This window comes from Podarcis raffonei, chromosome 8 (genome assembly GCF_027172205.1).
Source record: "Podarcis raffonei isolate rPodRaf1 chromosome 8, rPodRaf1.pri, whole genome shotgun sequence".
NCBI classification, from domain to species: Eukaryota; Metazoa; Chordata; class Lepidosauria; order Squamata; family Lacertidae; genus Podarcis; species Podarcis raffonei.
Window position 1 is genome coordinate 25899777 of NC_070609.1, and position 15200 is coordinate 25914976.

General features: G+C 45.6%; 1 protein-coding gene and 1 long non-coding RNA gene across 2 annotated transcripts; one reads left to right on the top strand and one right to left on the bottom strand.

Annotated features, from left to right (window-relative positions):
• Window positions 1–3969: 3969 nt before the first annotated feature.
• LOC128418692 (uncharacterized) lies at window positions 3970–6451 on the bottom strand. Its single transcript, XR_008331744.1, has 3 exons — window positions 5558–6451; window positions 4257–4368; window positions 3970–4088 (listed from the first exon to the last, which is right to left on the bottom strand). It is a non-coding gene; the product is annotated as an uncharacterized LOC128418692 (long non-coding RNA).
• A 399-nt stretch (window positions 6452–6850) lies between these two features.
• On the top strand, window positions 6851–14071 carry TMEM222 (transmembrane protein 222). The gene is made up of 6 exons (XM_053398662.1): window positions 6851–7045; window positions 10416–10500; window positions 11437–11468; window positions 12320–12416; window positions 12802–12932; window positions 13841–14071. The coding sequence occupies exons 1-6, from the start codon at window positions 6894–6896 to the stop codon at window positions 13926–13928; spliced, it is 585 nt and encodes a 194-aa protein (XP_053254637.1). The 5' UTR covers window positions 6851–6893; the 3' UTR covers window positions 13929–14071.
• The last annotated feature ends 1129 nt before the right edge of the window (window positions 14072–15200 follow it).

Genomic DNA, 15200 nt, shown 5'->3' on the forward strand with positions numbered 1-15200 from the left:
CTCGGCACATCGTAAATTCAGATGAATTGTTTGTTTCCAAGAACTCAGCACAGCGCAGCCAGGTGGCTCTAGCAGACGGAAGTACTTCCGAAGTGATTTCGGGGGGTACAGTTTTTGTTCCTTGTCTTCGTGAATGCCTGCAAAATGTACTTTGTGTGCCTTCATTAAGGAGCAATCTGATGTCTGTAGATTGTTTGCTAAAAGCTGGGTTTAAAGTGTATTTTGAAGGAGACAGTTGCATTATTAAGAAGGCTGGTGAGATTTTAGGCACTGCTAAGTCAGAGGGAGGCTTGTTTTGGCTTAAAGCAGGATCTCAAGTTGCAGCAGTAGTCAGTAAATCTCAGCCTGCAGTGAATAACAAAGCTATACATGACAATTGTGTGCACTTATTGCATAGGAAAATGGGGCATGCTTGCTGGAAAAGTGTACTAAAAATGTCTGAATTGGCTGATGGGGGTAATTTAAAGAGTTGTAACAAGTACCTTGATTGTAATGTTTGTAAAAAGGTTAAAACCCACAGAGTCTCTTACCCCAGAAGTGACAGAGTTAGTGAGTCACCGCTACAGCTGGTTCACATGGACGTAATTGGTCCATTTGCTGTAAGCAGGGGTGGATCGCGTTTTTCATTAACAATTGTGGATGACGCCACGCGTTATTCTTGGGTTTTTCCCATGAAGAATAAGGGTGACGTGTTCACTAAGTTTAAAGGCTGGGTGGCATCTGTGGAAAGATTTCTGTCCATTAAACTCAAAAGGATTCAGACGGACAGAGGTGGCGAATTTATGTCAAATGCTTTTAGAGATTGGTTACAAAAGCGTGGCATTGGGCATAGAAAAACGAACGCTTTTTCCCCAGAGGAGAATGGCGTTGCAGAGCGAAAAAACAGATCTTTACAAGACATGATGTTTGCCATGCTTGATGATGCTGATTTGCCCATGTCTTATTGGGGGGAGAGCATGCTCACCGCGTGTTATCTCCAAAATAGGCTCTTTCATCAAACAATAGGTACAACCCCGTACTTTAAATTGTTTCAGAAAAAACCCAAAATTGACCATTTGCATGTGTTTGGATCAAAAGCCTGGGTGTTAATTCCAAAACAAATGAGGAAGAAGGGAGATCCTAAGACCAAACAGTTAGTGTTTGTGGGTTACCAGGAGCTGGGAAAAGGTTTCCGCTTTGCTGAAGGGACAAATGGCATTGTGATCTCCAGGAATGCCAGTTTTTGTGAACATAGTGGCTGGGAGAGACTACATGCCAATACTGAGGTTTGGTTTGAACCTTCCCAGGAGCTTCATGACTCTGAAGGTAAACCTAGAGAATCAGAGTCTGAGGGGGAGGAAAGTTCAGATAAGAGTTCTCAAGAAAGTGGAGTTGCCCAAAGACCAGTTGTTAAGCAACAAAAGAGAGGTCATAGTTCTGAGGAGGAAAGTGGGTCAGAAGAAAAATTTTCTCCCAGAAGATCTAAAAGACAAAACAAAGGAGTGCCTCCAGTGCGTTTTTCTCCAGATACTGCAAATGTATTTAGTGTAATTGCAGAGCCCAAGAGTTTTCAGGAGGTGTTAAAGTTACCAAAAGAGGAGGCAGAGCTCTGGAAGCAGGCAATGGAGGAAGAGATGTCCTCTCTGAATGAGCACAAGGTTTTTACACCAGTAGCAGCGCCTGAGGGGGCAAAGATTGTAGGCTGCAGGTGGGTGTACAAACTTAAACCTCTGGTGACAGGAGAGTACAAATACAAAGCTCGTTTAGTGGCTCAAGGATACTCTCAGAGGCCTGGAAAAGATTATGACGAGACTTTTTCCCCTACTGCTAAGGGGGACAGTGTAAGGCTGATTTTAACGCTTGGAGCAAAGAGAAAACTCCTGTTAAACCATTTTGATATCCAGACTGCATATTTACATGCATCAATATCAGAAGACCTGTATCTAGCCGAACCGCCTGGTTATGAGACAGGTTCCAATAGAGTGTTGAAATTAAACAAAGCTCTATATGGTCTTAAACAGGCTGCAAGATCTTGGAACAAATGTTTCCATGAGGCCTTAGTGTCATTTGGTTTCAAGCAGAGTACAGCTGACAATTGTGTTTATGTACGTGGTACAGGCAGTGATCAAGAGTTTTGTCTGATTTATGTAGATGATGTATTGTATGCTTGCAAAACAGATAAACAAACTAAAAGGTTTGCCAAGCAATTGTCCAGTAAGTTCAAAGTGAAAGACTTAGGCCCGGTTAGGACATATCTAGGGTTGGAAGTGTGCTGGGCCCAAGATGGCAGCTGCCTAATTAGTCAGCAGAACAAAGTTAAACAACTACTGACTACATACAGGATGCAGGATTGCAAAGGGGCAGTGGTGCCTATGGATCCAGGTTTCATAAAAACACTTCATATAGATGAGAGTCCTGAATTTGAACATCCTGATGTATATCATTCTGTAATTGGAAGTTTATTGTATCTAGCACAGTGGTCCAGACCTGATATTAGCTATGCAGTAGGCATATTAAGTAGATTGGTCTCAAAACCCACCCTAAATGCCTGGAAAGGGGTAAAACAAGTTCTGAGATACCTCAAACAGACAATTGGCTATATGTTACAATTAAATTCTTCAGAGGATGAAATGTTGAGTTGCTACTGTGATAGTGACTGGGGAAATTTGCCGGATAGAAAATCTGTCACAGGACTGGTCATAATGGTCGGTGGAGCTTTAATCAGCTGGCGGTCACGCAAGCAAGACGTTGTAAGTGTGTCATCAACGGAATCAGAGTACGCCGCGTTGAGTGAATTGTGCAACGAGGTGATTTATTTCAAGCATTTGTTAACAGATTTAAATGTAAATTGTGGAGAACCAGTACAAGTTTACATTGATAATCAAGCTTGTATAACCTTAAGTAAAACAGAGGGTTTCAAATCGCGTTCCAAACATATCTCTGTAAAATACCAAAATGTACGTTGCTGTGTACAAGACAATGTAATCACCTGTACTTATGTATCAAGTGAAGAAAATGTAGCAGATGTGTTAACTAAACCATTGGCAAAGGTAAAGAACAAACGAATGTGCAAGGGTTTAGGTTTGCTGGAAAAATAATCTCCTACATAGGTGTATTTGATGTTAATTGTCCAGCAGAATCTGTGAGGGGGTGTTGAGTTTCTGTTAATTGGTTCTCATGGGAAACTTACAGATTCTGGCTTCACACAATTAACTCAAGGCCGTGTCAATTTACTCTTGGCAGAAAGCCAAGGTCAGCTTGACCTAGAAACTACTTACTCTGATTGGTTAACGACCAGCACTCAACTCTGTTATCTAGGGATTGCTAGGACAGTGTGGTGTGTGTTAGGTGTGTTAGGAGTAGGAGTGCTGTGTATGGTTAAGAGAGAGAGAGAAAGAAAGGATTTATTTTGCTTTGTTTTGTATGCAGAAACTCTGCTGGTTTTATTTTTCCTTTTAATAAATCCTGTAAATAGTTATTCTGAGTCTAGCTGACTAGTCATTTCCACCTCAACTAGCTTCTTCGCTGTGCAGGAAAACTCTGCTACGTTTGGGCTAAAGCCATTAGTGCTATGCCTGACACTTCAAAGTTCCATGACTATTCCCTATGTTCTATACAAAGGTTATGTGTTATGATACCTCATTGCCCACTCACATGTTCCTTGGCCTCCTTCAGGACGAAAACTTCTGCAGAGCTTTCGTCCACAATCCAGCCGTCTCCTGGTTTTTCATACCCACGAGGACAGTAGTCAGCTGGATCTTGAGCTGCTCTTCAGTGAACCCCTCTTAAAGAATGCCAGCAGCATCAGAAATCCTATCAAACTGTACTGAGACACTGAGGAATAGGATTTTTTTTTTATTGTTGTAGGAAAATCCTTGGGCTCACATTTTTTTGTTGAATTTATTATTTTAAATGGTTTTATACAACAATATTTATTTGATTGTATATATATATATGTGTGTGTGTGTGTGTGTGTGTGTGTATGATATTTTGCTCCATGTGCATCCTCACTTCACACTTAAGTTACATTGAAACACATTTGCCATTTTAACATCACCCAGTTTGGAGAGATTCTTGTGGAGCCCTTCACAATCTGCACGTTTGATCATCTGAAATCATGGAATCACAGTAGAGTTGGAAGGGACTCCAGGGTAAGGTTACCAGACGTCCCCGTTTCCTGGGGACAGTCCCTGGATTTACAAATTAGTCCCCATACAAAATCCATTGAAGTTGAAAAGTGTTCCCGGATTCATTGAAAAAAAATCTGGTAACCTTACCTCAGGGGTCATCTAGTCCAACCGGCTGCAATGTGGGAATCCTAGGTGGGCTCGAACCACCAACCTTCTGGTTAACAGCCCATCAGTGTTGTCCACAAACTTCGCTACCTCCCTCAATAGTTTATGAAAAAGTTAAAAAGCATGATTACTTTTCTCTTCACTGAGAGATGATCTGCATATTTATTCAAACTCTTTTGTTTTCCTGCAGACTTTAGCTACAGACCCACAAAGGGCCATATGGAGCCCAGTCCTATACATATGCAGAAGTAGCTGAGTGCCAGGTGAAAACATTCCTCACCCAGGCCTTTTGTGAAATAAACAGTCTATGGCCTTTTAAATGGTGTGTGTGGAGTGTGTGTGTGTGTTATTGTTACACTTATGGTGTGTGTTTTTTCTACTGCAAACCGCTCTGTGATCCTTACATGAAGGGCGGTATGTAAATTTGATAAATAATATAATAGATAAATAATAATATAATAAAAAGTATATCTGTGTTTAACAGAACTACAGAGGACAGCCTAGTTCTATGCATGCTTACTCGGAAGTTGTGCTTGCATGCCGAGGCACCCGAGCCACAAAGTTCCCAGGAGAACAATAAACCACGCTGACACTGAATATGGGTTCAAATAGACCACAACTTTATTGGTTACAGACGTGAGCGGTTTGGCTTAGGTGCAGGTGTGAAGCCAGGCTATGTCTTGACTCTTGCTCCTCTGCAGGGAAGAGTAAACCACAGATAGGGGGTGCCCTATAACTTATGTCAGATAGGTCCCTGTAGGGGCTGTGACATGGCTTTAGACAGTATTCACACCCTGGATCCCTTTAACAAGATAACCTTCCTGAGCTGGGCCAGGCGAGGCAACAACCTCCCTTCCAACGAAACAAAGGCTTACCCAATGCCTAACCTCACAAAAGCTGTGGATTGCTAATCGGAAGGCGAAAACCAAATGGCTGGTGTCAATTTGCCACTTGGAAAAAATTCCTACCTGGCCCCAACAACATGGTGACTGACAACTGCCATAGCAAGATCATATCAGAGCAAAGCATGAAAAGAGGGTGCCATAGCCAAAACGACAAGCAGCAACACAAGGCAGATGCACACACCCACAAAAGCAAATGCAGTAAATGCAAATAAGCCCGAACGCAGCCGCGGGGGTGGGGGGTGGGAAAGTTCTCACAAAATCTACAGAGAAGCAAGGTGTGCGTGTGTGTATTTAGGGGGGTGTGTGTGTGTGTAGCAAAGGGTGAAGGGGGGAGGTAAGGAGAAGCAACTGGAGAAGGGGGAATCCAAACCATCTCACCCAATCTGAGGCTTGTGGTGAAGGGAGACCTCTGAAGCAATGCCTCCTGGCAATTAGCGAGAGGGAAGCCAAAGGCAGAGCAGAAGGGCGGTGGACATTGCTTCAGCAGCCCAAGGGAAAAACGCGCTGCTCCCCAGCTGTAAGTCGCCGGCTTCACAGCTGATTGCAGGCAGCCAGCCCTGCTGGAAGCAGTCGCTGAAGCCGGGCTGCTATGCTCTACAGGGGAAGGCAACGATGTTCAAAACAAAAGGCTTCTAGAGCAGGAAAAAAACGACCGAAAGAAAACCGCAGGCAAAGTTCGGTGCTGATCCAAAAAGGCAAGGAAGAGTGAGCGCGCCACGCCAAAATTAAACGGCTCGTGGCCACACCCACCCTGGCCGCAGATTGGCTGGGCGATACCCAGCACCTAGACAGCATCTTAAAAGGCAGAGACATCACCTTGCCGAGAAAGGTCCCTATAGTTAAAGCTATGGTTTTCCTAGTAGTGATGTATGGAAGTGAGAGCTGGACCATCAAGAAGGCTGATCGCCGAAGAATTGATGCTTTTGAATTCTGGTGCTGGAGGAGACTCCTGAAAGTCCCATGGACTGCAAGAAGATCAAACCTCTCCATTCTGAAGGAAATCAGCCCTGAGTGCTCACTGGAAGGCCAGATCCTGAAGCTGAGGCTCCAAGAATTTGGCCACCTCATGAGAAGAGAAGACTCCCTGGAAAAGACCCTGATGTTGGGAAAGATGGAGGGCACAAGGAGAAGGGAACGACAGAGGACGAGATGGTTGGACAGTATTCTCGAAGCTACCAGCATGAGTTTGACCAAGCTGCGGGAGGCAGTGGAAGACAGGAATGCCTGGCGTGCTCTGGTCCATGGGGTCACGAAGAGTCGGACACGACTAAACAACAATCCCCAGCACAGATGATGGGCAGGTTGTGACGCGGCGTGGGGCGCAGGCAACGTACCTCCCCCCTACGCCGGAAAACTGTCGCGGCTCGGCTGACTGGCTGCAACGCCGTGAACGGACTGCTCAAGATAAACTGAAACTTAGTAAAATCACCAGTGTTTAATAAAAGATGTAGCAGCCCAGGCCTTCTCTCCCCGCCCCCCCATCTCTGCGAGGCGGAGGGAACGTGCGGCTGAGTGACGGGGCTGCCCTCAGTGGCGTCACCAGGCGAGCTCTTTAGAACCCTGGATAGAAGGCAGGTTCAGGAACAACGCCGATGCAGCGACGCGATAGGCTGGCCGGACTTCGCCCCGCCCCCTCGCCGTCCCGGAAGCGGTGCTCCCGCATCCAGGAAGTGACGTCACCCGGCCCCCGGCCCGGAACCTCCCCCTCCTGGTGATGGAGGAAGAGGAGGTTGCGGTGGGGAAGATGAAGCAGTTCCACGGCGGCGTCAGCGTGGGGGTCGGCGGCGGCGCCGGGGGAGCAGGGCTGGATCCAGAGCGCTGCCGCTTCCCTTACTGCGTGGTGTGGACGCCGATTCCCGTGCTCACGTGAGTCTCCGCCCCCTTCTCGGGACGCCGCGTCGGAGCCCCCCCTCCTTGTCCCGCTCAGCCTAGCCTACCCGGCAGGGCTGTTAGGAAGGGGAAATGGTTTTTTGGGGGGTGGGGGGACGACACGGGCAGTCTTGCAACACTTGCTCTGGGTCTCGCCTACCTCACAGGGCTGTTGTGACGGTAAGATACGGGCTGTTCTTTTGGAAGGAAGCGGGGCTCGAAGTATTGTTGTTTACGGATTGCCTATTAACGAAGAAAGTTCTCTGGGCCGCTCACAAAATAAAACGGAAGGTCGAAATAATGATTTAAGCTTAAATGTGTAAAAGACGCAAAGGTAGGACCAGGAATTATTGAAGCAATAGCTCCAGTTTTAACGAGGACGAGATAGTGGGGGAGAAGAGGGGGGAAACAGCAGCAGCAGAGACAAAAGATGTCCCTCTCTGCATTTTCCTAAACACTTTTCTTCAGGGGCAAAATCAAACTTCAGAAGTAGGTCAGGTTGTTGGGTCATATATAAGACGGTGCTTATTAGAAAATTGTGCTGTATCAGGTAGTTAAGTAGAGCATTGGGATCTGTTCATTTTTTAAATGTTCCCCCTTGTGAAGTAATTTAAAACAAAAGAAAAAGTTTAGAACGTGGTGTGATTTATTTTTTTATTTTTTTGTCTACACAGCTGGTACTGTTGCTTGGGTCCGCCCCCCCCCCCCGGGTTTGTTCTAGTAATTTTGTTTCTCCATTGTGGACAGAATCTTTTTTTCCTTTCCTGCTTACAAAAAATAGTACATGGGGGGTTCACCTTGGTGCACTTCAGATGAACAGTAGGTTCAGAACAGAAAGACATAAAATAAATGTGTACAGAGATAGATAGGTCTGGATTTTTAGGATTCAGCTAATCACTAAAATAATGAATATTCCTTAAAACCCATCTGAGTATTCCATCCTCATAGCTCTATAACTGCCACCTTAAAAAGAGCATAATTTCATCTTTATCATAATAGCAGATAAAGCTGAAACATTTTGCAACAGAAATTTTAAAAACCCTTCTTGTTAATCACAGCAAAGACACCTCTGACTTTTGCATAGCTTGAATGTAGAAAGATAAGAGTCACATTTGTTGCTCCACCCATTTTGTTGCCTCTGGCCCCAGCCTCGCCTAGTGTGTAGAAAGTTCCCTGCCAGAGAGAGTGGACCTTGGACTGAGAAAGGTTCTCCACCCCTGATGTAGGAGTTCTGTAGTCAGATCTTTGAATGGAGGCTTTAAAGAAGCCATGGTGAACCCCAGATTGTAGTGCTGGAGAAAGAGATATTCAACATTTTCTCATTTTCCTGACCTAAATGTCAGATGCTCACACCCACCCACAAAATTGCTGCTACTCTTGTATGGGGAAATCTAGTATTATCTGTTTTTCCCCCTTCTGTGGAGCAAATAGGAGCAGGGTGTTGATGTCGGTTTAGATTGGGAAAGTGTCTATGGGGAAAGAGTTAAACACCTGCCCTTGGAGCCAGTGCCCTAATTAAAATCAGTGCTCCACACAGCCGCTTTGAGTTAAAGAAAAACTTTGTGATCTTATCACAGGTAACTAAGAGTGTATTTATTGCATTAAGATGGAAGCTGGTCTCAATAACCTTTGAGGTTTCTCCCAGCTCTATGATCTCCCATGTTGTGTCTCTTTGGGTCTTAATGTGGCAGGCTTTGGTGCCTAGACCTAATGCACCCTGGGGTTTAAAAACACAAGCATGGTTTAGGTATACAGAAATTTTATTTGTCCAGTATTGCAGGTATTTACATAACTCAAATTGTTTTGAAAGCCTGAAGGACAAAAGAAGAAAATGTTTCTTGACTCTTACAGGTCAGACAAAAAATCCTAAACTTTCTGACCAGGTGTGGGAACCTATGGTCCTTCAGCAACATTTGGATAGCCACAGGTTCCCTATTCCTGTTCTAGATCCTTGCACCTCTTCCTTGGTTTCATGCAATCTTCTAGGGCAAACCTCTGGGGCTCCCTGGCCATAAAGCTTGTGTGTCTGCTGCAGAGGGTGTCAACTTCTTCAGCTGGTACTGACAGCGTTCTGTAGATTGGCATGTGGGGTATGATGCAGTCCTAACCATATCTACTCAGAAGTAAGTCCCATTTAATTCAGTGGGCCAGCCTTACTTCCAAGTAAGTGGGATTAGAGTTGCAGCCTTAGTTAAAAGGTAAAGGGACCCCTGACCATTAGGTCCAGTCGTGACCGACTCTGGGGTTGCTGCGCTCATCTCACTTTATTGGCTGAGGGAGCCAGCGTACAGCTTCTGGGTCATGTGGCCAGCATGACTAAGCCGCTTCTGGTGAAGCAGAGCAGCGCACGGAAACACAGTTTACCTTCCCACCGGAGCAGTACCTATTTATCTACTTGCACTTTATGTGCTTTCGAACTGCTAGGTTGGCAGGAGCAGGGACCGAGCAACGGGAGCTCACCCTGTTGCGGCGATTCGAACCACCGACCTTCTGATCGGCAAGCCCTAGGATCTGTGGTTTAACCCACTGCGTCACCTGCATCCCTGCAGCCTTAGTTATCTTCTGGCAAATATCCTTGATGGCTTTAAAGACCATGGACTCTGCCCAACTGTTGCTGTACTTTGGGTGGGATTCAATTGCATACCACCATATTAGGTCACACCATTAGGCTGCTCCTGTGAAATGAATTCATGTTTCCCAAAGACTGGTGGGAATAAAGCTCCAGCTTTCTTCTTCTAGGATGCTTCCAGACTTGCTATTTTTCAAGTGAGATTCAATCTCATACTGGCAGATCAGTTGATTGGGAGGCATTGCAGGACAAACCCACCTCCCCAAAAGATCAAACTTAATGGAGAAACACACTGGAAAGTGTATGGTGACACTTGCTTTGGCACAACATTGTCTAACCTCCCCAAAACAAATCAGGATGAATATTCAAGAAATGAATTGTCTGCAGCTGCCCCTAGGTTACAAAGGCTTTCTTCCACCAGATCACCTGGAGATGATTCCTACTTATCTACTTGTGGTCTGGAAAGTAGTTGTTTAGAAGCCTGAGTGTAGCCTGTTCAGGAGGAATACATATAGTCTACAACCATTCAGAGCACAGGGAACTTGAAACAGGAAAAAGACTAAATATCCCATCTGATTTGTGCCCAGGTTAGGTCCTGCTGGCTTTGATGGACTGTCAGAATTGTCACTGTCTCTCACCCTGTTCAGTCCTATCGCCTTGGGCAGCCACTGCAGCATCTTTTTAGCAGCTTACCTTCAAGGAAAAAAACTATGCCCCCTGATACTTTCCAGTGAGACACCTTAGGGTAGTGATAAAGCGGGATATCAAATCCAAACTCCTCCTTTCTTCTTTTGGTAGATGGCTGTTCCCCATTATTGGTCACATGGGCATTTGTACCTCAGCTGGAGTCATCCGGGACTTTGCAGGGCCATACTATGTCTCGGTAAGTAGAAGCTTGTTCCTGTGGCTTTGTTGGCAACCACTGAGTCGTGGCCAGTGCTGCTGTTCCAATATCACAGCAGTACTCTTGCTTTCTCCTCCTCTTCTCAGCAGCTGCACCCCTGCACACCTTCAAAATCTGCTCCGGGGGGTTGGAGGACCCTCCAGAGATGATTCTGAGGGCACGTGGGGAGGGGAATTCCTAGTTGCCTATGATAACCTGGCAAGTGGTTAAATAACAAGACTGAGTTGAGATTCATCCAGGTGGTCATGTAAAGAATAAGACTGGGCTCTTCACCACCGGTTGCTCCTTCCTCTTGTACACGAAACCTGGAGGCTATAACAGTGCAATCCTATACTTCTCTACTCAAAAGCAAGTTCTCTTGAGTTCAGTGGGACTTATTCTCAGCTAAGTGTGTATAGATTTCCAGGGTTACTTTCCTTTTCCTTCCAGTAGCTCCAAATTCATGTTTGGTTACTAGTTTCAGAATGTTCTGAAGCAGACAGATGCACAAACCTCTTGGCCTCTCTCTATCTCTTGAGAGATAATAAGCATGAAGAAGACAATCCTGTTCCAAGTGTCCCAGCAAATTTAGGAAAAGAAAACATGAAGGGGGACTGGTGGTGGGAGAGGGAGAGAGAGGGGCGCGGTAGCTAATTTGTCTGACTTATGTGTCAGCAATCTTTCAAACTGGAGTAAGTCTTTTGGCATCAAGCACATCCAAACATCTATTCTATTGACTAGAACAGAATGGTGTGTGTTTTTCAAGTCAATCTTCAACAAGGGTAGGGGCCCTTGTAGGGAAGGTTTCTGTGGGCGTTAACAGCCCCTGTTGTAATTCCTCAGAACCCAAGATTATGTATTTAGTGATATGAATTATTCTATGCTACTCAGGAAATGAAGTGTGCTTATTATTTTCCCTCCTGCTCTCTCTACTAGGAAGACAACATGGCTTTTGGGAGGCCTGTAAAGTAAGTGCTGTTTTCTCTCCGCCCTCTCCTCTTACTTGCAAATAAACTGTATCCACAGAAAAGCTGAGCAATGCATGCCGTATTTTAGCTATTAAGGCAGACTAAAAATTCAGATTGCAGCAGAGAACTGGGACTTGTGCTTCTCAGTGAGGAGCATAACATGAAATCTCTCCTTAAGCAGAAAACCTGCAGCTATCTGAAGTTCCAGTATAATAATAATATTTCTGCTGCTTTGAGAATGGACGGAATGTAATTTATTAGTGCCCACAGACTAAGACAAAAAGCTGCTGAAAATTCTGAATGAACAGAATCCTTTTGGGAGATTCCAAATCTGTAATCCTTAAGGGGAAGACAACTATCAGACCTCTTCAAAGCTACACACCCCTTTTTGCCCAGATCTAAGCATAAGGAGCAGGAAGGGCTAGAAGATGCAGATCCCCAATACATTGGGAATCCTCTTTGGGAACCATCTTATTTCCGGCTTCTGAAATTCCACCCATGCACTTTCTATATTGTGTGTGCAGCAGTAAGGGCTGGAAACAAGTTTAAGTAGGGAAAGGGTTTCTCAGGATGTTAAATGCTGCATCCAGTTATAATTTCTGCACTTCCATTACCTAAGCACAAGTAATGGCTGATGAATGCACACACAGCACAAGCACACATACACACAGCCTTGCTTTCAGAGTTTCTGGATCTAAATTCGCAGAGATGTCATTTGAAAATCCTACTAGCAACAGAATTTATTAGAAAGGAGAACGTTGTGTGTGGGGAGGGAGCAGGTTGTTGAAAACAAACATGTGAACTGGCATCTTTAGTTCTCTTCTCTCTCTATCCCCACCCCCTTTTCCCAGATACTGGAAGCTGGATCCCAGCAAAGTGTATTCCTGTGGCCCTAATGCTTGGGATACTGCGGTGCACGACGCCTCTGAGGAGTACAAGCACCGTATGGTGAGGTGACTTCAGTACTCAAATCGGCAGGGTCACATGCACCCAGAATTGGTTTGGGGCTGCGAGGGCAGAGTAAGGCTCTTGCTGCTGATCAAGAAACCTTTTGGAAACACAAGCTTGCTTGCCAGCTGCTGAAGATAAACAAGGAGTTGTTTTAGATGAGCCCTTCTAACTGTGAAAACCCTGCATCGCAGACCGGCAACCTGTGGTCTTCTCAGATGTTTTCACACTCCAACTCCCATAAGCCCCAGCTAGTTGTTTTAGATTGTTTCTAACATTGTTCTTAATGCTGTAGCCTGCCCTGGGACCTTAGGCTGAAGGGTGGGTAATGAGTATGTATTTAATAATAAAAGTATCATCAGCAGTGTGCTTTTTACCATTTCAGCACAACCTCTGCTGTGACAACTGCCACTCTCACGTAGCCCTGGCCTTAAACCTCATGCGATATGACAACAGCACTTCCTGGAATATGGTCAAACTTTGCTTCCTCTCCCTTCTATACGGAAAGTACGTAAGGTGAGTAGAAAGCTTGACTGTTGCTGTGAATACTGTGGCGTGCAGAGGTGCAGACTTCGATCAAGGGCCTTGATCTCCACCAAGCTTCTGCTGTATGTAGCAGTCTGGTGACCGGTTATGCGTATTGGGATTTGAAAACTATTTGGCTCATAGAATCTGATGGTGCTTGCAACATTAAGCCCTTCTGGACGGCAGGTTTGGTCCCGGGGTCAACAGCAAGCCCTTGTGATGAGTGGCCAACTTTATGGACTGGAAGTTGGTGGCTGTGGGCAAAACCTGCTGGGAACTTCACTTGCGCAGTTGAAAAAGCACAGCCAAGTATGCATACACACAAAAGCTCACACCAATAACAAACTTAGTTGGTCTCTCAGGTGCTACTGGAAGGAAATTTTTTTATTATTATTCTGTTTCGACTATGGCAGATAAATGTGGCTACCTACCTGTAGCCAGTTAATGTATTTTCTCCAGCTATTCTTTTCTAAAGCACAGCTTGGAAACTGAGCTTTCCTGTGCTGGAAAAAAAACCCTGAGTTACCTGGTATTTATGCAGATTTAAGTAGGGCTGAGCTTAAATTGCACACAAACACTTTCACCATCTCGTACACAGGTTGGAAACAGCCACCCTCCCACCCTAATCCTGGGAACTGTAGATTACCGTTCACAGAGCCAAACCCTGGACAGGCTCCCAAGATTCTTTGGGGAAAGCTGCGTGCTTTGAATGTATGGCACAAACTTCCTTAACAGGCTTAAGTAAAGCCAAGATGACTGGCACAGCTTGTTTTCCCTCCTGTGCTTCCAGTTTCCAAACAACCCTCTCCAGTTTCTGCCCCATCTCCATGGTCCCACCTGCCTCTTACTCGCCCTGCTCCCTCTCTTGTTCTCTAAATCTCTCTTTCTCTCCCTTGCAGCATAGGGGGCTTTGTGAAGACCTGGCTTCCTTTCATCCTCTTTTTGGGGATTATCCTGATAGTCAGCCTGACTCTTCACTTGCGATGATGGACGGCGCCAGCGTTCTCCCCTCTTTGGAAGTCAAGTCTTGAAAACTCTGGCTCTCTGAGCCCAGGAAGGCTGGGGAAGGAAGCTGCGTGGCCCAGAAGCCCGCAGAAAAGAAGTGCTGCGTAATAACAACTCTTCCTTTATCCTGGTGGACTTTCTTTTCTTCCCTCTCCCCCCCCCTTTTCTTCCTCATAATTCTTCCCTTCAAACATCAAGGGAAAGGGGGGAACCACCGCATCTTGCTTCTCGCCAAAGGTCTCTTCTGGTTCAAAGTTCCTGCGTAGGGATGCACGACCTGGACTTGGATTTGTAGGTGGTGTGGCGAAGACTTTGGGCACGTTGCAGTAGGCACCGGGGCTGGTTGTAAGCTTCCCCAATCTCTTGCAGAAAGCTTCTCGATGGCACTTTATGAGGAATGATAATAGTGGATGCTGTGGGTTAGAGTTGGAGGGGTTTGGTTTTTAAACCTGCTTGCGCTGGTAAATGGGGTTTGTGGCATTCTTGGTCGTAACAGTGTTCCTGTGACTGGGTACCACAGCGATTGGCAGCCTGAAATGACAGCCTAGTTGCTCAGGAGAGCTGGGGTTGCCTTCAGTCTTCGCTTCTGCAGATAGGACTTTTTACCATAGCGTGGAGGTTGTGTCCTCTTCTCCTTTGCACAAGAAGTGCATATTTTTGTTTGCTTTTAATTTGGTGCTCCTCAGAAATGCCATTGTTCTGAAAGCAGCTGATTTCTCTAAACCACCCCCCCCCCGGTCCCACCAACCTAAGTGATATTTGGTGCAGTCGTTTCCAAGGGTGACCTTGAGCTGTTCTTGTTGAGAATTCTATTAAGACATCTTGGTCTGCTTCATAAAACCAGTTCCCAAAGATTTTTTGCCCACGTGTGTGTGATAGAAACAGAGTGTTCTACCCACCTGATGGTTAAACTCTATGGCTTATAACGTAGTTCTGCACAACACTGTGCCTTGAAAGACTCTAGAAGCAAAACTCGCCCCAGGGAGATGCCTGATCTAACCCAGCAAAGCTGGAAGTCCTACCAGTATGAAGTCTGTTCTGAAGGGAAGAGAACCATGCATTCAAGAGCCAAGTTCTCTCGTACTGCTTTCCAGGTAACCTGAAAACAGGGCAGTCTTCAGCAACCTGGTGACCACATTAGGTTTTGCACTGCAGCTCCCATCAGTCACAGCTAGCACATACTGCCCGGGGCTGATGGGAGTTGTAGTCAAAATAACTGGAGGGCACCAGATTGGCAAAGGCTGCGCTAGAAAA